Here is a 24,564-nt window from a genome sequence, read left to right as displayed (position 1 = left end):
CCATGGAAGGAGGAAGGGCTGTCCAACTTCTAGGGCTTATTTTATCAATCAGTGTGTCCCTCCTTAGATATCACCAGGACTCTTCCCTCCACCCATTGAGATTCTCTCAAGCCAAGGCCTTTGCTTGTATTCACTCATTCTTTCATTCCCAGTTTATAAATATTTATGGAACACTGACCGTCTACTGGCAAATGCCGTTTCCTCTGCAAACTGACACACCCCAGTCCGCCCTCCCCACTTCTGAGGCCCCCGCTTCATACTTGCTCATGCAGGGGGAACACGTGCATGTGTACAAACACGCACGTCTGTATGCCATACACAACATTTCCAACCACTCGGATTTTTCCGCATTCTTCCTTGACTCCCACAATCCAGGTTTCCTTATCTATCACTAATCCCATGGCTCCCGAATTTTCCCTATCAAAGCATTTTCTCATGCTGTATTGAAATTGCTCATTCATTTCTGTCTCCCATGCTAAATGTAACGTTGAAGACTGTGTCTGTCCTGTTTGCCAGTGAAGACCCAGGACCTCGCTTAGTGCCTGTGATGACACAGGCCCAGACCTTCAATACTGAATTTATATTCTGCTATCCTAAGGGCTTCCAGAAGCTGGATGGTCTCCGGAAGTTCTCAGATCAAAGATTAGCTCTAAAGATCAAAAGAGGTGATAGAAACACCAGGAGCTAAGGCCAAGTCAGGACCTGGGAAAATATATTTGTTTTTCCTCCCTTAGTCTTTCATGTTCCCCACCCTCATCCTTACCTCTTCTAGCTCAGCAAAAAAAAAAAAAAAAAAAAAAAAAAAAAAACAGGGAGAGAGAGCAGTTCGAGCCACTTTGAGGCATGGCATCATAGGAGACCATCTCATTTTGCATATCCTAGCAGGTTTCTACATTCCTCATCTTCTCAGATTTTGGCCCTGTCCCTTATAGGATCTGTGACCTTGGTAGCATTTTTAATCCATGACTTTGTTTTCTCATTTACAAAGTGGACATGTGGTGCATTGTAGATGGCCACAAATTCTTTCCACGTATTCCCATCACGGATGGGGTGGGGTGAGGGATCTCCCCGAGCCTTGGCTGTTAATCTGGTTTGGCTCCGTGATTGCTTGGCCAATGGAATAGAGCAGAAGTGATGCCATGCCCATTTCCACACACAGGCCTTAAAGGGTTGGCAGCTTCTGCTTCCTGTCTTAGGATACCCACTCTCAGGGAAGCTGCCCACCGTGCTGTGCTAACTGGAGAGAAAAGTCAGATAGCGAGAGAGATGCTGGCGAGTGGCAGCTCTCCCAGACGTTCCATGCAGACACGTGGATGAAAAAGCCATCTGGACATCCAGCCCGGACGAGCCTTCGGATGACTCCCGCGGAAGATGCCATCCAGCTACAACATGCGAGGCCCCCAGGAGAGAACCACCCAGCAGAGCACAGTTGATCCACAGAACCGGGAGCCACCTAGGTCTGCGGTGATTTGCTAAGCAGCAATACATGGCTGCAAGTGGAAGTAATGATAATATCGACCTCACAGGACTGCCGTGCGGGTAAAATGAGATTCCTGAAGGCTGAATCCCTGGTCTGTAGCCTGGAATAAAACAAGCTTTTAGTATATATCAATTCCCCTGCCCCTTCCCCTTCCTTTTTATTCACTCTGTGAATCTCCAAGAAGGGGTCACTCTCCATGTTATCTTCCAAAGCCAGGTAGGGTGGAGGTTGGTTATCTGCTAGGTGTTTTGAATTTGAAGAGCTCCTTTTTCTTTTTCCTACTTTCTCTTGTGTCTCTCTTTTCTGTGTTCTTTAAAGCACAGCCAGATCATTTAGACCTAAAATAAGAATACCAAATTCAGCCTTTGTGTGTGTGTGTGTGATTTTTCAGACAGAAAAATCATAGGCTTGGTACAGGCTCATGGTCGTGAAAATCAAGCTCCAGAAGCAAAAACGATTCAAAGCAAACTTCCCCTGACAACTTTTGTCTTGTGTGTGTGTGTGTGTGTGTGTGTGTGTGTAAAAAGCAGTTAAAAACTCTAGACTCCATAATTATTTTACTATGTAAGCATCATGGAATTACAGGCTTTTAGGGTGGGAGAAGGGTTAAAAAATACATGATTATCTGTAATTATAGTCTTGCTAAGTTTGATTTTATAGAACAACAAAATTCAAGTTTGATTTAAACCACACAGAAAGACACAGTGCAGATTGGAAATGCTCTTTTTTTTTTTTTTGCCTCCCGACTCAAAGGGCTCAATTTATTTCATTCTTATGATCTTCCTAGAAGTCAACCTTTTATTATGTTTGCTGCCAAGTTTGTGTGCCTTGCTAGTTATGTTTCTGAACCTCCTAGACTTGGCTACCAAGGCTCTCTGAAATTACCCTTCTATTTCCCCCCTTGCATTCCTGCAAACACCTAAACTGTTAGGCAAGAGGGTTGGTTCATCTCAGAGTCTGAACTGGGTGGGCCTCATAAATACCGTCAGACACCTGATCGGTTAAGTCCAGGGTGTCAGAGGGAGTCAAACTCAAACTAGATGCCTGACAGGTGTAGATGAAGGGAACTGGTTTATTTTTCCTCTTTTTATAAAATTTCAACCCTTAGTGTGGGTGTGGACAGAAAGCCACAGTGCTGCTGGCCATATGCCACCAGGACGGAAGCCTCTGGAACACCTGGTGGCCCGCAGGGTTGGAAGGTTGGGGAGCAGAGTGGCTGGGATGGGGGCGTGGGGCCTGCCGTCGGTTCCAGCTACAGAATGTGCTCGGATGGGGCCTGCCCCCAAGCCTTTCCCTACAGAGAACCTAAGGGGCCGGAGCTTGGGACCTTATGAGTGCAAGCCCACGTCTTCCGTGACACCGAGTCGCTTAACTGCGTCTTGCCCTTCCTGAGAACCGGACCCTGCGTGCTGTGCACCCTTTGGGGTTTCTGACTCCCAGTGCAGCCGCCATCCAGAGGCCGCCGGGTGACTGTTTTCCCTCCATCCCGCAGCTCTCGGGGGAGGTGCGACGGCGTGTGAGGCGCTGGAGAGCTAGATCCGTGATTACCCCGTGACTCGCTCCGCGCGCGCTCGCACCCGCCGGCCTTCCGCGTGTCGGTGTCGGGGTCGGGGTCGGGGGTGAGCCGGTCGGGGGCTCTGCAGCGCCGCGCCCTGCAGTCGGGGGACGATGTCGGGAACACGCCGGGGCTGGGGGGGCATTCTTCGCCCCCAAATTAATGGCCACACCTCCGGGGAGCGGAGGTCTTTGCAGCCCACGGCCATCCCAGGCCCGTCTACACCCGGGTCGGTGCCATCACGCCCCGCAGGGAGCGCACGACCCGGGCCCAAGTCGTGGGCACGCAGCCCGGCTGCAGGAGGGGGCTCCCGACCCCGAGCGCCCGCGCCCCCAGGCGCCAGGGACGCGGACTCATGCACCGGCCCGACCCTGGGGGGCCGCCGCCGCCGCCGCCGCCGCGCCGCGCAACCCGACGCGCCCCCAGCCCCGCGGCCACAGCCTCCGCCGCGTGTCCGCGCAGCGGGACCCCCGGCGGCGCTTCCGGCTCGCCCCGCCCCCTCCCCGCGTCCCGGGCCCCGCCCCTCGAGGCCCCGCCCCCCGCGCTGGCTGCGGGCGCCCCCGGGGGCGCGGCGAGCGCCGAGCGGCGCCGGGGGCGGAGCCTCCCGCGGGGCGCCCCGGGATTGGCTGCGGGACGCAGGGGGCGGGGCCAGCCCGGGAGAAAACAGCGCGCGCGCGTCCCGGCGGCAGTCCCGGCCCGAGCCCCTGCCCGAGCCCTGCCCGCGCCCCGCGCCCCGCGCCCCGCGCCCCGCGCCCGCTGCCTGTCCGCCGCGGAGCCCTCGGCCGCCCCCGCCCCGCCCCGCCCCGCCCCGCCCGGCCGCCCGCAGGTCCGGTCCCGCGCGGGGCAGCCCCGGCTGGAGCGGCGATGCGCCTCATTCAGAACATGTGCACCATCGCCGAGTACCCCGCCCCGGGCAGCGCCGCCGCCGCCGCCGCCGCCGCCGCCGACTGCTGCGCGGGCGCCGCGGGCCGCCGCCTGGTCAAGATCGCGGTGGTGGGGGCCAGCGGCGTGGGCAAGACCGGTGAGTGTCCGGCGGCGGCGGGAGCCGCCCACCGCGGGCCAGGACGCGGCGGGGGGGGGGTCCTGCCGCGGGGACCCGCGCCTGCGCCGCCCGCGCCCCGCGCCCCGCGCCCCGCGCCCCGACAGGTGGGGCTCCTGGGGTCCAGGCCGGCCAGACCCCAGGCGCCCCGGGAGCAGAGCTTCGGGCTCCTTGGGGCCGCCGGCGGGGCCTGCAGCACCAGGGGCCGGACGAGCCCTGCTCCCCCCCCTCCTCCCCCTCCTCCTCCTCGGGGTCTGGAAGCTTAGGGAGCACATCTGCCCGCTGGGAGCTAGGTGCGGCCCAGCCGGGCCCAGAGGCGGGGGGCCGGGGCGCCCCCCAGCTGGACAGAGCCGCAGCTCGCCCGGCCCGGCCCGGCCCGGCGCCCCGCCCCCCGCCGTGCACGGAGAAGGCTGGAGGCGCCGCGGGGAGGGGATTGCACTCGGGGGCCCCCCGGCTCCCTTCGCGGCCGGCGAGGTTTCCCAGGCTGGGGGGCGGGGGGTGCACACCAGTGTGACGCCTTAGGCCGCAGTTAACTCTCCTTCCGTCCTCCTTCCTGGCCTGCAGCTCTGGTGGTCCGGTTCCTCACCAAACGGTTCATCGGGGACTACGAAAGAAACGCAGGTGAGGAGGCGGGCGCCCGCTCCTGCCCTTTTCCAGTGTCTCCCAGGGAGCTTCCTCCACAGTGACAGTCCGAGCATCAGCATCCTGCCACTGCCACTTGGGCCTGCCCCCTCCCATGACTGCCATCTGGCCTCCTTCCACTCCAGGCCCATTCATCAATTTATCAAGTGCCCGAAAGTATTCTCCTTGGTATGTTTTAACTATAGGGACCCCAGTTGGAAGCACCCTTTGTACTCAGGAGCCTCTCCCTTCAAAACACTCCTGCAAAAGTCATAAAAACAAAACAAAACAAAAAGATGGGCAGCTCCTCCCCCACCCCTCTCCCGCTCCCGCTCCGTTGGCTGCCTTTCAGAGGTGACCTTTTAAAGCAAAGGCCAAAGGAGAGCAGTTGTAAACCTAAAGTTCTCTTTTCTGAACAAAGAAAAAAAAAAATGACCACATGGGTAGAATTTGAGGAGGGGAGCTCCCAAATACATGAGAGGACACTATTTCAATCTCTGTGGTAAAAGATGGCCACTGGGGAGGCTTAAGGGCTTTCTACCTATGCTCTGTTAGCAAATTGCTCAAATCCTTAGACCATATTTAGTATCTAAGGGGATTATTTGAAATGTGCTGTATAAACCATCCCAAGATAAGGCGTGACAGCCTTCTGCTTTGATGTAGATTTGGCTACCACTACGTCACATTTTTATTCCAGCTGATAACGTTGGCTGTGCATTTACTCACGACATTTGCCTAAATTGACATCAGAGAGTAATGAAGTACTAAACTAAAACAAATGGCCATGCATGTGCCGCACAAGAACATTTCCTTCAAGGAGATACTCTAAGTATGGAAGATCCATTTAAAAGTAGATAAATCACTTTCCACAAACTTGCAGACCTTGCCTTGATTTAAATAAATCCCCTAATCTGAGGTTAGAATTGCTGTTGTTTAAAAAAAGAAAACAAACAAACAAACAAAAAAACCCGGCTGAAATAAGCTGATTATATACAATAAACTATAGCTTATTTGTGTGTATCAGTTCAGGTTGGGTATTAAAAAAAAAAAATCCCACCATGTTTTAAAAGTTGTACGGGAAGGAAAACCATAATCTCTCTTTTTTTCTTTTTTTTTTTTCCCCCTTTCTAGGTAATCTCTATACCAGACAAGTGCAAATAGAAGGTGAAACCCTGGCTATTCAGGTTCAAGACACACCAGGTATTCAGGTAAGAAGCCCTGAGATTCACGATTAAGTCAAAGGGAGCCCCCTTGGCTCTGGAATTGTTCAGTTCTCAGAATAATGCCTTGTGCTAAAGAGGAGAGAGATTTGGGGGAGTCAGAACTAGGCTTTTACATGTTGCTTGTCACTTCAGTTGTATTTGGCTGTTGGTCGGTCTTGGCCTGGCTTCCTATGGGAGGTTTGGCTGAGGGGCAGAAGTCTTCTCTTAGGAGGGTTCTATCCGGCAGGAAAGACCAAACCAAACATACATGGAATTGGCACAGTTTCCTCGCTATGGTCAAAAAGATCAGTTTTTTACATTCGTGTATTTGGCATTAAAAATCGAACGTTTGGTCTTTAAAGACTCGGGATCATTTTTGTACTGTGGAAAGTTACTCTATAGACAAAAGAGCCCTGCTGGTGCGTGTGTGTGTGTGTGTGTGTGTGTTTCCCTCTTGAACTGGGCGGTTATCCAGGTTTAAATGCTTCCAGCTCCTATCTTTACTTCCCCAGACTTACTGTCTAGCCAGTTAATTTCCCATTTTGTGCAACTACAAAGTCTCTCTGCGTGGAGTTCTCTGCAGGTCAATTTTCCACTTGAGTGTGGTGAGCTGCACTGTTATTTATTCCAGCTCTGTGCAGCTGGGTCAACATGCTGTCAGGAAGGCTGAAGTGTGCGGGGATAGGACTTGTTTATGGCCTGCGAGCCGGCGGTTACCGTCGAGGGTCCCTTTTGAACCGGCGGTCCAGCCGAGCCCCGGCTCCTCTCGGGCCCCCGGCGCTCACCTCGCCCTCCCCCCTGCCTTGCAGGTCCACGAGAACGGCCTGAGCTGCGGCGAGCAGCTGAATAGGTGCATCCGCTGGGCCGATGCGGTGGTGATCGTGTTCTCCATCACCGACTACAAGAGCTACGAACTCATCGGCCAGCTCCACCAGCACGTCCAGCAGCTGCACCTGGGCACCCGGCTGCCCGTGGTGGTCGTGGCCAACAAAGCTGACCTGCTGCACGTCAAGCAGGTTGACCCCCAGCTCGGACTGCAGCTGGCCAGCGTGCTGGGCTGCTCGTTCTACGAGGTGTCCGTCAGCGAAAATTACAACGACGTCTACAGCGCTTTCCACGTCCTGTGCAAGGAAGTGAGTCACAAACAGCAGCCCAGCAGCACACCCGAGAAGCGGAGAACCTCCCTCATCCCCAGGCCCAAGTCCCCCAACATGCAGGACCTCAAGAGGAGGTTCAAGCAAGCCCTCTCGGCCAAAGTGAGGACTGTCACCTCCGTCTGAAGCAGGGACACTCTGGGGGTGGGGTGGGGGCGGGGTTTGGGCTTCCTGGGAAGAGGGCCTGAGCTTCTCCCACGGGAACGGTGCAGGCTGGCGGGCATTCACGGTTCCAGAAAGGGCCCGAGCAGAGGGGCCAGGAGGGCCTGGTGGAACTGCCGCAGGAGAGCCAGCGATCCGAGAGAGGAGCCGCCCCGAAGATGCGAACTGTGCTTCCTTTGGAGCGGGGAGGGCGGCCGCATCGCTCTGGACTCTGGTCCTCACCTTGTAAATGACAGTAAATGACAGTCACAGTTTCCGCAACTAGATTGGCGTGGTCGGCAGGGGGAATGAAAGAACAGACGAAGCGCTCGCGGCCTTTCCTCTCTCCTCTTTCTTTCTTTTCCCTTTTCTCCCCACCCCGCCCTCCATCCCACCAAGAGGAAGCACTGCTTTTTCTCCTAGAGTCCGACTGGCCTCTGACACGCTAGTCCCGGCGGGATGCCTGCCTACCCCGGACGATACCCAGATTTCTTCTTTAAAGAGCAAGGAGGCAGATGCCACCCCCACCCCCAATACAGGGTGGGGTGTATGGGCCACATGTGTGGATACAGGCGGACATCTGGAAGCTTAGAGGGCCTGCAGGAAGGCGCGGCTTCCTCCCGACACAGGATGAGGATGCTTAGTTGAACATGTGTTAAATGGTTGAGAACTCAACTCTTCAGCCCCGGACTTTTGAGTAATCGTGAGACTGTATAATTTTTTTTTTTTTTTAACTATTGCATCAGGTACAGAAAAAAAAAATGCGTTCATAGACTTTGGTGTGATTTGTGTAAATGGCTCACGGCAATGACGTTGGGTCGTCCCCTAGGCCTGGCCGAGTCGTGGCTTGAATATGAACACACTGTCTTAACAGCGAGTGAACAGATAAGGGGCCACTGCCAAATCCCCGACACAGATGCACTTTAAAAAGCCACTCATGCTTTGGCTTAAACTGTAATTAATTTATTTTATGTACAATAAAATCTCATTTTAAAAGAGTGGGCCTCTGACTCGGTCTTTATTGAAATGCCGACCTCCTGCCCTCCAGACTAAGTGTTCCTCGGCGTCTCGGACTGACTGGGCGCCTGGCGTCAGGCACTGGGCCTCCTAGGGTCCCCTCCTAGGTCTCGGAGCACACCGATGGGGTGCGTTGTCTTATCCCCCTTGTACAGGTGAGGAGGCAGGCTTACGAACCAGCTAACTCACTTGTCAAAGGCCTCCCCCCTGCTCTAAGTTGTCATTTGCTGCTTTATACTCCAGAATAGTGTGTCTCCTCTCTCTTCCCTGCAGGATCCTCCAGGTAAAGCCAAGACAGACGTCTGTCCCTCTGTTTTCTGCTATTAAGACATCCCTCAGCTGAGCCTTGAGAATGCTTCTGGACGAGCTCACTGCTTCTCTCCTACACGTGGTTTACTTGGCAGGCCTGCTCGGGTCCGCTGCTCTCAAAACACGCGCTTTCTTCTCACTGTAGACGCTGGGAGCCGTGGAGCCGGGGCCCCGTCGGGAGCCCTTCCCACAGAGCCGCTGCCGCAGGTCTACGTGCCGCCGCGGGCCAGGCCTCCCGCACCTGCTTCCGTCTGGGCCTGGGAGACCAGGCAAGGCCGCGTGAGCCACCGCCTTCGTGGGCAAAGAACGACACCTCTGAGTAGGGCTTTCGCGTCCTTGACCTCGCCTAGTCCTCGGAGAGCCCCGCGAGCAGGTCTGGGAGCAGATCCTGCCGTTTACAGGTGAGGGAAACAGGCTCTGAGTTTTGAGTCCTGTCCTCAAGGTCACACAAGGGACAGGAATCAATGTCTTGTGACTACAGTGTTATTTCTTCAGCATCCGCTACCCAGGGCACTGCGGGCGGCAGGCGTGGGGCCTGGGACCAAGGAAGCAGTCCCAAGGCCCGGCTGTCGATGGCCCCCCGTGGTGGGGTGCGGGCTCCCAAATCTGTTTCCCCCCATAACCATCCTGCCTGTTCTTGACGGGCTTCTGGTGATGCCCCAGCCTTCCTTAGTTGGAGGGCAGTTTTCGATGCTTACGCCGAACCCAGCGTCTGAGGAGCGTGTGCGTGTGCGTGTGCGTGTTGGGGCAGGGAGGGAAAGCGTGGGCACAGCGGCACTAAGTGTCTCCAACTACGTTCTGCTCGATTTCAGTTTCATTCATCCTGTGTAGTTGTATCCCCGCTGTCCAGGGGGAAGAGGTTACCTTTGAGGCCTTGGCAGTGGACGTCTGCCCGTGTTCTGGAATCCAAGAGGACGCGGAGTCTCCCCAGGGTGTCACCTCGGGGACAGCTGAGCAGGGCTGAGCCCCCACTGCTTCCATCTCCCCCTCTATTCCAGGCTCTCTGAGCCTGCGGGCCTCGGGGCGGCCTCCTCTTCCCCCCTGCGCGCTTCACTTCCTCACCTCTGGGCCCCTCACGGTCGCCCCTCACGTTCCCGCTGCACCGCACTTGCTCTACGTCACCTCCGAGGTCTGGGTGGGTCGGGGTCCCGGGGCTCTTGTCCACCCAGGGGGCTAAAGTGTGTGTGAGACAGACAGACCCTGCTGGAACCTCCCCCTCACCCCCCCGCCCCAGGCCCCAGTTCTGTCCAGTGTCTCAGGCTAAACTTAAATATTTACAGTTCTGGAATATACCAGATTTTCTTCTCGTGAATTTAGCTTCATGTTTCATTACCTTTGCTCATCTTTTTCATTATTAGCATTTCTTAATCCCTGTGTGTTTTAGGATTTCTGCACTGCAACCCTGTGGCTCGGGGAGACAGCCCTCTCCTGTCGCCGTGGGGGCGCCCCCTTTGCCAGCAGGGGAAGGAAGGGAGGGGTGTGAGGGTGGTGGAGAAAGGATACGGTTGGAGTTTACTGAGCATATTTGATGGGCCGATTTCCCATGATCTCCTTCAGTCTTCTCAAGAAACCCAGGCGGAAGGGAGTACTACTCCCATTTTAAAGATGAGAAGACTGAGGCCCGGACCCACAGCACCGCTGAGGGCCTCACAGGTAGGAACAAGGACTGTTTCTGTTGGTTGAAACCTGTGTCCCGCCCTGTGGGGTGTTTGAAATAATTACGTTCTCCACACCCACCTCATTTTTAGGGGTTTTGAGTCCCTTCTGCAGAAAGGGAGGAGGGAGGCTCTGAAGAATTAGGGAGTTGATCCAGCAACTCAGAGGCCCAGTCAGGACCCCCCGCCCCAAAGCTCAGGCCCGTCTGAAGCCACAGCCCCGTCCCTGGGCAGCTCGCCCAGCTTCCTGGCCCCCCTCCTCCAAGCAAACTCCCCTGGGTGCTCTTTCCTTTTGTGTCTCCCAGATGCTGGGCCTCAGGGCCCTGATCCCCTGTGTCCTGCTCCCCTGCACCCCGGTCCCCGTGCCCTGGCCCCCTGCACCCTGGTCCCCCTGCACCCCATCCCCTACCCGCAGCCCCCACCCCTCCCCTCTGCACCTCGGCCCTCCCTGCACCCTGCATTCCAGCCCCCCGCACCCTGGCCCTCCCTGCCCCCTGCTCCCTGGTACCCCCGCACCCTGCCCCCTGCACCCCACCCCCTGCACCCTGGCCCCACCCCTCCCCCCATGCACCCCAGCCCCCCTGCACCCCACCCCCTGCACCCTGGCCCCCACCCCTCCCCCCTGCACCCCGGCCCTCCCTATACCCTGCACCCTGGCCCTCCCTGCCCCCTGCTCCCCTGCACCCTGGTCCCCCCGCACCCCGCCCCCTGCACCCCATCCCCTGCACCCTGGCCCCACCCCTCCCCCCCTGCACCCCAGCCCCCCTGCACCCTGGCCCCCACCCCTATACCCTGCACCCCGGCCCTCCCTGCATCCTGCACCCTGGCCCTTCCCGCCCCCTGCATCCTGGTACCCCTGCACCCCCCTCTCCCCCGCGGGCTTTCCTCCATCCCCGGGGCAGCGTGGGTTGCGGCCCCTCCCGCCCGGCTGCGCAGTCACATCTGCTGTTGCCATCAGCCTCTGGCCTCCAGTCCCGCCGAGTAACAGAGGCGCAGGCAGGGCTGGGGGCAGGGGGGTGGGGAGGCGCACCCCGGATCCGGGGCTGCCCTGCCATCTGGCTTCCCAGGTTCCCTGCCGCTGCCGCATCACTGGGCTGCTGTGCAGGGTGCAGGTGCGAGCACCTTCCCCCTGGGAGGTGGCCTGTTCACCCTGTGCCCGGGCCCTGGAGCACGGGGGACCCTGGCCGGGCACCCCAAGGCAGGGGAACAGACGTGTTTTCCAGACGGGCCGTGGGCAAATCCTGGGCAGCCGGGCGCTGGGCGAGGCCTGGGCCTGCCTGTGCAGGGGAGGGGTCAGCGGCCCTGTGGCTCCCTGCCCTCGGCACCGGGCCCTGGGACAAGCGCACCGGGGAGAACCGGCTGTTTTCTGTGCCCTTTGGAGTCCAGAGCGAGAGGCTTCCAGAAAGTTCTCACTGTCCTCCTTTTACTAATTTGGTGTGGAGGGAAGGGGATCCGGGTTATTACCGAGAGGGGCAAGATCCCAGCTCCTTGGTGGCCACCCCACCTCCCTTCTCAAATACCCTCCATCATCTGGTTTTGTCTTTCAAAGCTGCCTTAAAAGAGAGATGGGGTTTCCAACGTCCCCGAAGCAGGGATGGCCGACGGCACTCAGGACACTGGATTGTTTGTTGTTGAGACCGTTTCTGGTAACCAGGGTAAAATAAGTAGTAGTGGTCTTGAGGGGAGCTCGATGGAGCTCTGTTACTGGGGTGAGGCTGCGCCGCGGGGGGCCCAGTGGAAACAGAGCCCCTCGGGGGACCCTGGGCTGACGCAGCCCGAGCGCTGTGTCCCTGTGTCTGCCGGGAAGCAGACTCCAGAAGGAGGGCGGACAGGCAGAGCACTTACACCTGTCGGTGGTCCCACGGGCGGGACAGGCCCGTGCGGCCCTTGGCAGAAGGCTGGCGTCGGCGCGGGCTGGTCTTGGCTCTGGCAGCCGGGGTTCAGGGGCAACCGCCCGAGCCAGGCCCCAGAGACGGGCAAGCGGCTCTAGCCACTCGGCCAAGCAGTCCCTCCCGAGTGGTTCGTGTTCGTGGGTTCGTGTGCCTGTGGTGGAGACGGCCGTCGGGCCCGGAACCCGCACCGGGTGCTGGGTGGCTGGCGCTGCCGGTGGGGAAGCTTCCCCGAGGGACACGGGCCTGGTGCGCAGGCATCAGGCCTTCGTCACCCGCAGGGGCCACGCCAGCTTCCCACGACGTGCCAGGTCATTCCGACAGCAGCCCCATGAGGCAGGCCCGGGTCCCCGTCCAACTGCTGGGCCAGCCGAGGGCAGGAGGGGACCGCGGGGTGGAGCTCGGGCGCCTGGAGGCCTGGCACCGCCGCCGGCCCTGGGCTGCCCGGTCGACAAGGTCCCTCCTCCTCCCTTTCCTCGTCTCCACGCGGGGCCCGGGCACGCCTCTCCTCTGAATTTTCCCTTCGCTTGGCGTTGTACTCCCGGTGGGACTTCGTCGCCTCGTGAGGGGACTCGCTTGGCGTCCCGGCTACTCAAGACCCACGGTCCTGGTGTCACGCGCCAGCCGCTGCGTGAGGGACGGCCTCCCTCCCCTGAGCTAGGTCCCTGGCAGTCGTGTCCGTGTCTCCCAGGTGGGGGCGCGGAGGCGTGAGGAGCCCCACGCTGCCCTCAGGGGGCCCCGGGCACAGCCAGGGCGTCGTCCCTTCCCCCTCATCCTCTCAGGCTCCTGGGCAGTGAGCACAGGAAGGAGGCGGCACCAGAGAGGTCCCAGGGGGCTCAGGCCAGGGGCCCGCATGCCCCTTCCTCAGTCTCTTCCTTTTCCTTATCTGACGAAGGCCCTCGGTAGGATTTATACCAAATTTCCATTATGCTTCTGCTTTTATTTTTTTTTAATATTTTATTTATTCATAAGAGACAGAGAGAGAGAGGCAGAGACACAGGCAGAGGCAGAAGCAGGCCCCATGCAGGGGCCTGACGTGGGACTCGGTCCCAGGACCCCGGGGTCATGCCCTGGGCTGAAGGCAGGTGTTAAACCGCCGGGCCACCCGGGGATCCCATGCTTCTGCTCCTAATTCGAGGAGCCATGCTCTGTCCCATGGGCCCTACCTTCTTCCAAACACACTCCGGTCACCGAGAGCCTTCTCATTTGTCCAAAGCCTTCCGCTAACTGATTGCCTGTCTAGCTCCCTTCGGCCAACCGGCCACCACAGAGATGCAAGAGGATGGTTCTTTTTTTTTTTTTTTTTTTTTAAGAGGATGGTTCTAAGGCGAACCTGTGACATCTTTCCCCCCTCGCACCCCCTGGCCCCACAGAGACCCCCCTGGGGGGGCACAGTACCTGCTGGACGACCACACTTACAATCAGGGGCGTCCTGCTTGTGTGAGTCCGGATTAGAAGGTTGCGAGTATTCTTTTTTTAAAAGAAGAACTTGTAGAACTGCACTAAAGCCACACAAGTGACACACCAGTACGTGTTCGCTGTGAAGAAAACTCAAACAACACAGAAGTCTATAGAGAACGAGGCTTCCCCTTTTCTGAGCCCTCCCACCTGTACCCCTTCCCAGAGGTTACTACTTGTTAGCAGTTTGATTTTTAAATTTCCAGAGTTTGTTTTCCTTTTCCTTTTTTAAAAGATTTCATTATTTAATCATGAGACAGGCAGAGACCCAGGCAGAGGGAGAAGCAGGCTCTGTGGGGAGCCTGATGCGGGACTCGATCCCAGGACCCCAGGATGGTGCCCTGAGCCAAAGGCAGACGTTCAACCGCTGAGCCCCCAGGTGCCCTGAGAGTGACCTTTGCACACAGACGTACGGTGTAAAACTTCTCACAGGGCCAGGGCACCAGGAGCCCCAGCTGCTCAGTCGGCGAGAGCCCCAGAGTCAGGGGCGTCGCGTCTGGGTCCCTCACCAGCGTGGCCGGAACCCAGCCCAGTGCCTGGAACGTGTCACTCAGTATCTGGAAATGAATGAACACATACTGACACACATAACAGGTTATTATTATTATTATTTTCTTTAATTTTAGAAAAGAGCGATCTCTGCTGTAATTACCATTTCTTTCGGGCTATTGCCATTTTCTTCCTTCCTCAGATTCAAGCTTCTAGATAAAGGGGAATGAAAGAGGCATGGGGGCTCTCCAGGATCAGCACCACTGGAGTTAGCTGGAAAGCATACTCGGACCAAAAAAAGAGAAAAAAATGAAAAAGGAAAGAAAAAGAACACTGGTGTGTATAAGACCTGCTGTGATCGTGTCTCCGAATGCTTTCCAACTTCACAGTCTTTTTCATAAAATGACATTATTTTAGAGGGAACTAAAATCTGAGACACGTGTGAGTGTTTTGACTGACATTTCGCGTCCCTACCTGTTTAATCCACTCTAGAGTGGTTTTTCCGCTTCCTCTCTTCATTACAAACATCTTTCGGAGGCGCTAGAAATTTCCGCAAACCCTACACCTACACAAATGCATGGCTGGGCTCCAAGCAGTTAATTTTTGCCGGGGTTCTTAACTAGCTTCACTCATGGGGTCGAGGGTTTTCTGTCATAACCGGAAGGAAAAGTCAGACCAACAGAAAAAGTGAGCTTTCTATTTCAGTAGGAACGCGGACTCCTGGAGGTCCCGGGGGTCAGGGTCCCCGTCTGGACTCCCTGGACCAGACACCTTTAGGGGGCCTTCCCTTGGGCGGGGAGGAAGCCCTTTGCTAGGCAGGGACAGCCGCCCAACCCACCTCCCCCACCACTGTTCCAAGTGGGCCGGTGGCCCTGCGTGCGAGCACGGGGGACAGTGGCCGGACGGGTGGACAGGGCAGGCCCCAGCTGCCACCCGCCCCTCCGGCCTCTCAGCGAGGTCCCAGATCCCATCTGCAATGTCCCCCCCACCTCCAGTTACATCATCTTAGGGAAAGCCACACTTCCCTCGCACCCGGAAGTCCAAAGCAGGTCTCATTTCTTGAGCGACTGCAACCAAACGGCTCGTAATCCGCCAGCGCTCGCCAACAGGTGCTTACGTAGCACTGACAACCTTGCCGTTGGAATCAGGAAGGTCAACAACAGGGTGAAGGAGAAATGAGAATTAGGTTGAATGAAGCCGGCCGAAAGTTTGATACCTTTAGGAAGATGATTTTTTTTTTTTTTTAAAGAATCCCTGGCAATCCGAGCGCAGTCCTTCGCTACGTGTTGTCAAGACCCTTCAGGGAGAATTCCGTCCTCCCCACAATGGGCAGAGGACGTTGGTTTTGGAGGCGGGTCGTGAAGGGCGGCAGGCGGCAATACAGGTGTTTCCACCGCGGGCAGGTGTCATCGCAGCAGCAGCATCGCTCAGAAGCCAAGGTCTGGATGCAGCCGGTCGGTGGCAAATAACAGCTCAGGAATGTTAAGCGGCTTCAGGAGTCGCGTGGACAGCACGATGACCTACCAGCGGGAGGGACAAACACACCGCAGACCATTAGGGAAGCCGACCCCAGGTTATCGGACGTCGGGAAAGAAAAGACAATGTGTTTCTATGGGGGAAGGCGTGGAGTGGGGCACTGTGGGGGGAAAGCTGGGGGGGGGCAGCTCGAAGGTCACTGGAGGCTAGTGTCCTGGGTGGGGGGACGGGTGCCCAGGCTGGGAAGGATGGCCTGTGGGACAGCAGGGTTCCTGAACCTTTAACCCGCTGGCACCCAGGATGGCCTCGCCCAGCCACAACCTGGCGGCTGAACCGAATCCGATCATACTGTAGCTTTGGGATCCAGTGATGTGACCAAGGGGGGCGGGGGGAGAGAAGAGAGAGAGAGGTTTCTCTCTTCTCCAGGGAGCCTCCGCTCCTTCAGGGAGCATTGAGAAGGACACCCAAGAGGCGGACGGTGTTGTGGGTGAAAATGATGATGACTCTGTTAACTTCCTAGTCCCCAGAACTGGACATTTCGAATAACAGTAATTTATTGTCTCATGGTTCTGAATGCCGCAAGTCCAAGACGAGGGTGTTGGTGGGGTCGGTGCCTCCCAAGGGTTGTGAGGGAGAATCAGTCTATGCTTTCCTCTCAGCTTCCTTGTGCCTTCGCACTGTCTTCCATCTATGTGTGTCTTTCTGTCCAAATTCCCCCTCGCCCCCCCCTTTTTTTTTAATAAGGTCACAGTCATACCGGATGAGAGCTCACCCTAATGACCTCATCTTAACACGATCACCTGCCAAGACCTATGTCCAATAAGGTCACATTTGCAGGCTGTAGGGGTTCAGACTTCAGCATCTTTTGGGAGGAGGACACGATTCGACCTATAACGATGGTGGGCTAATGATGGTATTGGCTAATACTTATTGGTTCTTAGGATGCGCCAGGCTCTGAGGCTGGTCTCACTTGATAGCCACATAATCTTCATCACAACCTTGTGCCATGTGTACACACGTTACTCCTATTTTGTAGTTAAGGGAGATAAAGTACAGAAAGGCTCAACCCACTTGCCCAAGGACACACAGGAGATAGCTGGGCTAGGATTCCGACCAGACAGGCTGACCCCAGCATCCAGTTGCCCACGTGGTCACTCCTGTCATGTCAAGGGGCCTGGGCAAGGTTGGTTTGCTCCCCTAGCCCAGGGGGACCTTTGGGCCTCTCTGCCCTGCTGCGTCCTTTGGTCTGGACCTTGCCTCTCAGGCAGTTTTCTCTCTGTAGCACCCGAGCAACTTGTTCAGCGGGGCTGGGCTGGGTCTGGTGAGGTTTGCAGAGATGGCCAGCTGGGGAGCTGCCGCTGGGAATGCGGGAGGAGGTTCTAGACCTGGAATTCCTCAGCCCAGCTCCTGAGCAGAGGGGACTGGGCTTCACCTGGCCATATGACCCGGGAATGCGCATGCTCGCGCACCTCCTCCTTCTGCACCCCCACCCGCAGACCTTCCAGGTGTACCCAAGCCGATGACGTGGCCAGCTCCCAGCTCCCATCAGTTAAAAACAAGAGTCCACACTCCCACACGGAGGAAAGGCAGGTGGGGCCGAAAGTCAAGGGAGGAAGGAGAGAAGAAAACATTTTATCATTTTCTTCTCTTTGTTCAAGAAGCGAGGATTATGAAAACGTTTTCTGCTTAAAACAAAAGGTAGCCCTTGCACGCAGCTATTTTTACTTTTTCTCCAGAGAGAATCTTCTTAAACAGTATACAGTTAACGTCAGCCGAGCTGTAGTTTTGGCGGAAAAAGAAATACTAAAGTCCGGGCCCACAGTCATCCTTGAAAGCCAGGTGATGAGAGCTTGAGGGCAGCAAATGCACGTTAGCATCCCCTTATCTGCGCGCTCGGCGTAGACACCATTCGGACACGGACTCTGGGGAGGGTCTCCACTGACTCCTCGGGATCTCCCCACGCCACGCCGCCCGGGTGGCGCCCAGGCGGGCACCCTCATCAGAGCCCCGGAGAGCCCGGCTCCACTGCAGACCGGCCACGTGCCCCAGAGGAAGTCACTTCCCTGGGAGCTTTCCGGTGCGCGTCCCAGAAGGAAAGCAGCAGCCCCCGGCTGGCAGCGAGGATTACGTAAAGTCCAGTGCGCAGAGCACAGGAGGCGCTCGGCAATTGTGAGCTGCTGTTTTATTGTGGCTTTGTGATTGGGTCACAGGTCTCCTTTTGCATGTTGCAAAATCTAAGAACGCTCTAGAAAAATACGTGTCTGTGCACACACACAGGATTCTGAATATAGTTCTGGGTGGGCTTTGTGTACAGCTAGGACTCCTCCTCCACCAAGTAGGACACCCTTATTCGGGTATTTTTTTTAAATGTGTACATGGGAACCAAAGTCTCTTGCGTACTCTCTAGCGGTGGACTCCTGTGAGGCCGCAGAGGGCCCCCCTCCTGCCCTCGGGACCTGCCCATGCCCCCCAGCACTGCAGGCCCCTGTGGTCCTTCCAGAGCCAGAACGGCACGTTCCTCTCCGGCCAAGGGGAGGGCACGCAGTAGGGCCAGCGAGCAAGAGCCCCCAGGATGGGTGAGGCGTGCTGGCGGGACCGAGGAACTGGGAGAGAAAAGGCTGGAGACTCCGTCGATGCCGACGCTTCTGGAGCCCAGAGTCCATCCCTTGGACCGTGTGCTGGGCTTCCCCTGAGCTGTGACCTCCCCTGAGCTGGAACCAAAGACCAGGCCCCTCCCGTCTAAACAGGCAGGTATTTAGTACGCGGGCTGGAGCAGAGGAGGCCTGGGACGAGCCCTGTGGAGGGCCGGAAAGAAACAGATGGAAAACCAGGGCAGCGTGTGAAGGGAGCCAGGAGGTCTCTGAGGAGGGGGAGGTGGAGACCAAGGCCTCCTGCCAGGTGGTACTGGGTGAGAGCACAGACTTAGGGGTGTCTGACCTGGGCCTCATCTTCCTCCCCCTGGGCCTCAATGGCCTCGTCTGTGAAGTGGGAGTAAGGATGCCACCCGACGTGCCCCTTAGGAAGGGCGCACGGGATTGGTGCAGCTGACGGGCCCTCATGGGGCTGAGAACAGTACTTGTGTTGCTGTGCTCATTAGCGTCACATCCTGACCACTTTCACCCTCCGCGACATTCCCTCTCTCCAGCTCATGGCAGCCCCGGGGCCACAGTGGGGGAGGTTGAGTCACCGTCCTCCCCAAGTGTAAACCTGTGTTACTCATGGGCCTAAAGCCCTGACCACCTCCTCCCCGCCCTTTGATAAACCCAACACCCCCCAGAGCATTCCAGGACCTGGGAATCCGAGGGATGCTCAGCGCCCCAGGCCCCACCCCCTCACCAGCACACCCCCTTCGCCAGCAGGTGCACACTCGGCCGTCCTAAACTACTGGCAGCTGCGCAGCTGGGACTTTGGGGGTGCTTCTTGCCCTGGAACGTGAATTCCCCTGCTCTTTGCCTGAGGCCCTCTCGGTCCTTCAACAGTCGGCTCCGGCATCATCACCTGCAGGAAGCCTTCCAGGACCACCCCTCCTCAAGACAGAGTGTGTTCCCACGGCTGTTGGTATCACACCGCATCCCCTGCTGCCTTCCCCGCGTCCTCCCGCTGTGTCTTCACACAATGCCTGACACCCAGCGGGCCCCGGAGACAGTGACTTAGTGATTAAGTGGGTGAACACCAACGGTCAGACGAGGAAGGAGGCAGTGGGTTTAGCAACGGTCGGTGGGAAGGTTTTCGCGCCGGGAGGCTCTCGTAGCAGAGCACCAACAGCTCTGGCAAAATGGTCTCTAATCAGCTCAAGTATTTGTGTGAGTTTCCTACTGGGATGCGGGCAGGGCTGCGTGGCCATCGTCCCATTAGCCTGTTGCCGCCGAGGGGCCGTGAGCTTTGGCGTATTCTCAGCGTCTGTTGGTCTTCAGACCCATCTGAGCGTTTTTAGAGGTTTTCAGCCCATTCAACTGAGGCATGTCTGCATTAGTGGACGAAAAACAGTTCTAAGAATTCTAAAAAAATTAGCCAAGTGGGGGACCAGAAGATGGCCAAAGATGGGAAGGAATTTAAGAGGGTCTGAGACTGGCCTGTTAGACAATTAGGATTTTATAAGCAGCCATCGAATGTTTGGTTGTTGGCAATATTCCTTCAGAGAACTGGTTTCTGTCCAGACGGCTGAGGGTACGGATGAAGACTTCCATGTCTGGGCCGGGGGCTGGGAGCGGGGACCCCAGGGCCCCCCAGGGCCCCCAGAGCCGCTGAACAAGCCCGAGGTGGCCCGGGGGCTCTGAGCCAGCCCTGCGCTCCAGCGCATATTCAAGGCGCGGCCTACCGCTGCTTGCACGGGTGCCACATGCGTGCGCACACCTACTCATACGTGCGTGTTAGACGTGGAAGGTTTGTGTCTTTAAGCCGGTGGGAGAGCAGATTAACGACCAGGCCTTCTGGGAACCCCCTGTGAACTGTCTGACCTGCTAACACACCGCCTCTGAGCTCGGTTGACTGAGCCACCCAAAGAAGACACGGACATCGCAGGTCACTTCCTCACCTGTGTCCCTTCTGGGGGTTGTTTAACAAGAAGTTCCTTGTGGAGGGGATGTGAGAACAAAACCTCACGCTGCAAATGATCTCAGAATTGTTGATTCACAGGAGTGAAGGGCGGCGTGGATGAGAGTACGGTGAACTCGTGGACTGCCTGCCATCCAATACCCCCATCTGTACTTTCTCCAGAGTTTCAAGGGCAGGTTATAGGGCTCCAGGCTAACTCAGGCAAAAAGATGCATTTAAAACCTCACTGATGTTCTCCTCAGAGTAAGAAACTTCAGAATAAAATGAATCTAGGGGCGCCGGGGAGGCTCGGGCAGTTAAGCGGCTGACTCTTGATTTCAGCTCAGGTTGTCAGGGTCAGGGTCATGTGATTGAGCCCCGGGTCAGGCTCCCTGCTCCGTGTGGAGTCTGCCTGAGATTCTCACCCTCTCCCTCGGCCCCTCTCCACCTCCCAAATAAAGAAATAAATCTCAAAAAAAAAAAAAAAGAAAAGAGAGAGAGAGAGAGAATAAAATAAATCTAGACTGGAAAAAGAAAGGAGTCACTGGACTCCTCTCCTTGGGCCTTTCAATCAATCTGAGAAGAACCTGGAGCCGGGTTTTAGGGTCAGGATTTCGGCATCCTGAACCCCTAACGTCATGCCAAACTGTGTGTATGAACATGCTTCTCAGTTGACCTTTTTTTCTATTACACGCTGAGTAAACAGGCAGCTCCAGAAACGCAGAACTGCCAGCAAGTGTGGGTGGGCAGCATGTGCCTGCCTATGAAAAGCAGTGGATGGCGGGGCCGATGTGCCCACACGGCCTTCCTCTGTTTCCCGAGCTGGTCCTCCCCTGTGTTTTCTGGGACGGTCCCTCCCTTGGGGCCTCGTGGCCACCATCCAGGCACGGAGCCTAGCCTGCAGGGCCGCCTGGGCCCCGGGCCCCACAGCAGGCAGCAAGTGAGACAGAGGCCGGTGCCAGGCACGCGCTCCGGAGCGAGGGGAAGCCTACACAGCTTCCTGCCTCACCGTGGGGGGTGTGTGGGGTGGGGTGGCGGGAGCCGCCTCTTCGATCCCCTTTTTCTGTAGTCAGGATGGAGGAGGGCCTTCTCCAGCTGCCGGCTTTTTCCCATTGGCACGCGGACCAACAACCGAGGGTGGAGAGCGGAGGACACACACCCGTTTTAGAGTGTGACAACCGTCCTGGAAGACAAGCAGGTGCAGATGTGGTCTCTGGATCCCATGTGTCATGCTTCGCGGAAGAGAAATCATTTCTCCTGTGCCTCAAATGGGTTCTATGATTTTCCTTGGTCCCTGAAAGCTTCTCAAAGCCTTCTCCTCCACGGGGAGCCTGTGCCGTGGGAAGGAGCGTCCCCCTCCACTTCTTCCCACCACAGCACCGCCTGTGTTCTTGGGACGCTTGTCTCTGGCTGGAGTTTCTCGTGTTCCACGTCGGTCACTCACGATGAGAATTTAAGTCCCATGAGAGCAAGCATGGGGCTGTCTCGCTCGCTGCTCTACCCCTGGCACAAGAGCGGTGCTGGGCACCCAGCAGACATTAAACAAATGTTCACCGGATAGCCCACTAACCGGGTTTGGTAGCTGTGACCGTAGGCTCCTGTACTGGGGTCCCCATAGCACCCAGGCACACGGAGATAGAAGATGTGCATCTGGAGAAGACGGGGATTAATAGGAACGGATACAAGAGTCGGGCTGGTTTTAGTTGTCCAGGCTCTCAGGAGCCGATCAACAGGTTGGTGAATTCCCCGGAAGAGCCCCTTTGACCTTCTGTGACAGTAATACCAGGAAAGTTGCTAGTGTTCAGTACTTAGCAATCAACCCGCAATCATGACACCCAGCAAGCCTGACCCTAATTCAAGTGCTTGGGAACAAAATAGTAAAAAAAAAAAGAAGCTCAAAGTCCTGAGGCTGGAGGGGAGCAAGCAAGCAGAAGAGTAGTAGGAAGAGGCCCCCCGGCAGGCGGTGGACTCCTGCGAGGCCCGGGCAGCTCCTGGGCCCGAGGTCCCTCTCCCATCCTGGGGACCTGTTGGGCCCTGCGGTCCTTCCAGAGCCAGAACGGCACATTCCTCTCCGGCCGAGGGGAGGGCACGCAGTAGGGCCAGCGAGCAAGAGCTCCCAGGATGGGTGAGGCGTGCTGGCAGGACCGAGGAACTGGGAGAGAAAAGGCTAGAGACTCAGTCGATGCCGACGCTTCTGGAGCAGTGAAAACCGAGCCCAGAGTCCATCCCTTGGACGGTGTGCTGGGCCGCGTGGGCTGCGGTGGGCCCGAGGCGGACGGGGCCCTCAGTTCCACCTGAGTGTGGGAGGCAGAGGCAAGGGTGGCTCAAGGGGGCTGAGGAGGGCCCCCCAGAGCCTGCCAGGGCACGCTCAGATGCACGTCGGGGGACTGAGAGGCCTCCGTGTGCAGAAGAGCAGACCTGGGGGCGAACTCGTGGAAGGGGGACGGGGCTGGTTCGCTTGTCAGTCCTGCAGGGAAGCGGCACTGAGGAGCGGGGCTCCGAGGGGGCAGACGCGGACTCATCCAGGGGAGCGAGTCGTAGCAGTGAGGCCTTCTGAGACTCAGGTGGACTGCGGGGGGCCGGGGGGGGGCAAGTCCTCGCCCCTGGAGACGTTGGAGTGCAGGCTGGCTGGTCCACACAGGACACGGAGTCGGATCCGTCCACTACCGCTGTTCCCGTCGGCAGTCACGTCGGCGTTGGCTTCTTGGTTGAAGGTCTGTTGGCAACGCCGATCCAGGAGAACCGGTGCCTTTCGGTTAGTTGGCCTGTGTTCCCCAACTGACCTGAGCGTCGGAGCGGGTCACGGCCCCAGTATGCGGGCCACCGCCGCCAGCTGGGGCAGCAGCGCCTGATCTCCACCGCACCTGCAAAAGCCGGCAGCGGCCCCGGTCCCAGATTTGCGCAGAGGTGGCCGCAGACCCAGGGCAGCTGCACGTCTGCTGAGGTCGGAGTAAGGGGGAGCGGCCTCTGCAGGTGTCCCTCCAGCCAACAGCCGGGTACACACCCCCTCTCAGCAGCTTGGAGACGAAGGGCTCTACAATAGAGAACCCCTCTGCTCTTCTCCGCTGCTGCCTCGGGAGGAGCGGGGTGTCTTCCTGGGGCCCCGCTAGCTCTTTGGCGGAACTTTCTGCACAACGGACACACGGCAATCCCAGCGGCGCCTTGAGCCCCAAACTCTTGGAGGGGCTCCCTCTGCAGAAGCCTGAGCACGGGGTCAGGTGGTGGCAAAGCCGCTGCAGGTTCCGGGGCCGGGTTGTCAACCTCAGGTCAGGCCGCTTTGAACAACGTCCGCCTTTTATACTTTTAGAGTGAGGGTTAGGGTGCCCGTCGGGCTGTTAGGATGTGGCGCTGTTCTGGAGAGCTAAGGATTTGGTTCACCCCATTAGGGGCAGTGAGAAGTGTGCTTTCTGATTAAAAAAAAAAAAAAAAAACTAAAAAGTCTTGCTCAGAAAGTCTCGCTAGACAGATCCTTGGTGTTGCCGAAAGGATGTTACATGGGGCAGGATTTGCCAGTTTGTCCGAAATTCTGCCAGCTGTGACCTTGACAGGTGGTAGTGAGGGCAGGAATGGTCACAGCCAGCGACTGTCACCCCCTGTTCAAGAACGTACGGCAGCTGCGTAGGTCCTCAGGTCCCTTCTGAGGCCGGGTGTCTGGAGGCCCCGGGCCCAGGCCTTCTGTGCCTCACGGCGGTGCAGCCCCTCCACCCGTGGGTCAGCTCTGCACCCTGTCAAGCCGGCAGGCCAGGCCTGCAGAGCTCCTGCCACGTGCTCAGGCCCGGGGCGCCCCGGCTTTGGTTACGGAATCCACGTCCACTTGAGGAGATGGGGCAGGCCAGGGGTGGGCCGCCAAGTGCAGAGGCGGGCAGGGCCTTCACGGAGGCTCCCTGGACTGGCCAGGGGGACAGGCACCATCGTGGGTGCAGGTGGGAGCCCAAGCCCCGGCCCCCCAGCCCGGAACCCCCTCGGGATGCCGAGCAGCTCTGATGGACAGTCCCCTGCGTCAGCCCGCGTGCCACCCAGAGCACGGCCCCTGCGTGTCTTCCGCTTTCTCCAAACCCTGGAGGGCCACACAGCTGCCTGCAGAGGTGGCACAGAGCTGGAGACCGGCCCCGAAAGGCAAGTCTCAGGTGGGGAGCAGGAGGCGAGGCTCAATGGGAAGATGCTCCGGACACCCCTGTCTTCCAGCAGGACGGTTCTGGGGCGTGTCGTCCGGGTTCCTCGGGGCCCCCAGGGCACGGAGCCTCGGCTTCCCTGGCTTTCCTTTCTCCAGTGTCTTGTCTTTTCAGACTCCCTCACTTCCGCCTCCTGGGGCATCCCCCACATAAGCCACCCGCTCTCATGTCCCTGTCCCATGGTCTGCTTTGGGGAGCCTGTGCAAGTGAGGACTTGACGTCTTACCGTGTGACAGGCTCCGCTTCCCCAGACAGATGGAACTTCCGGAGGCAGGGCAGCGGCTCTGCTCCCGGGGTGCCTCCCCGGGCTCCCCAAGCGTCGTGCCAGCAGCTGAATCTCCTGCAGAGCGCGCTCGGTCACACCCAGAAGCAGC

The 24,564-nt window shown here is 57.8% G+C and overlaps 2 protein-coding genes across 3 annotated transcripts in view; one reads left to right on the top strand and one right to left on the bottom strand.

The window, feature by feature from the left end:
• The first annotated feature begins 3,847 nt into the window (after nucleotides 1-3,847).
• On the top strand, nucleotides 3,848-8,184 carry RASL11B (RAS like family 11 member B). Its single transcript, XM_055340909.1, has 4 exons — nucleotides 3,848-4,056; nucleotides 4,639-4,695; nucleotides 5,827-5,903; nucleotides 6,707-8,184. The coding sequence occupies exons 1-4, from the start codon at nucleotides 3,900-3,902 to the stop codon at nucleotides 7,175-7,177; spliced, it is 762 nt and encodes a 253-aa protein (XP_055196884.1). The 5' UTR covers nucleotides 3,848-3,899; the 3' UTR covers nucleotides 7,178-8,184.
• A 5,216-nt stretch (nucleotides 8,185-13,400) lies between these two features.
• The window catches only part of SCFD2 (sec1 family domain containing 2), a 417,410-nt gene continuing 406,246 nt past the window's right edge, over nucleotides 13,401-24,564 (bottom strand). Inside the window, exons 9-10 of one of the 2 annotated variants that reach the window (XR_008666596.1) lie at nucleotides 14,173-15,529; nucleotides 13,401-14,077 (exon numbers count right to left, since the gene is read on the bottom strand). Coding sequence is in view for 1 of the 2 variants with exons in the window: in XM_055341439.1 (XP_055197414.1) it covers nucleotides 15,437-15,529 (93 nt within the window). In the remaining variant the exon portion in view is untranslated. Of the gene's footprint in view, nucleotides 14,078-14,115; nucleotides 15,530-24,564 lie in introns of those variants that run through there. The other variant, XM_055341439.1, reaches the window with a different exon arrangement.

The sequence above is a fragment of the Nyctereutes procyonoides genome, unplaced genomic scaffold (genome assembly GCF_905146905.1).
Source record: "Nyctereutes procyonoides isolate TBG_1078 unplaced genomic scaffold, NYPRO_anot_genome, whole genome shotgun sequence".
Lineage (NCBI taxonomy): Eukaryota > Metazoa > Chordata > Mammalia > Carnivora > Canidae > Nyctereutes > Nyctereutes procyonoides.
This window is presented reverse-complemented; position numbering and strand designations above follow the sequence as displayed.

Bases quoted from the DNA above. Each gene is read 5' to 3' on its own strand.
- RASL11B (XM_055340909.1), top strand. From the start codon at position 3,900: ATGCGCCTCATTCAGAACATGTGCACCATCGCCGAGTACCCCGCCCCG. The intron at 4,057-4,638 runs GTGAGTGTCCGG...CCTGGCCTGCAG, and splicing joins CAGCGGCGTGGGCAAGACCG to CTCTGGTGGTCCGGTTCCTC. The intron at 4,696-5,826 runs GTGAGGAGGCGG...CCCCCTTTCTAG, and splicing joins GGACTACGAAAGAAACGCAG to GTAATCTCTATACCAGACAA.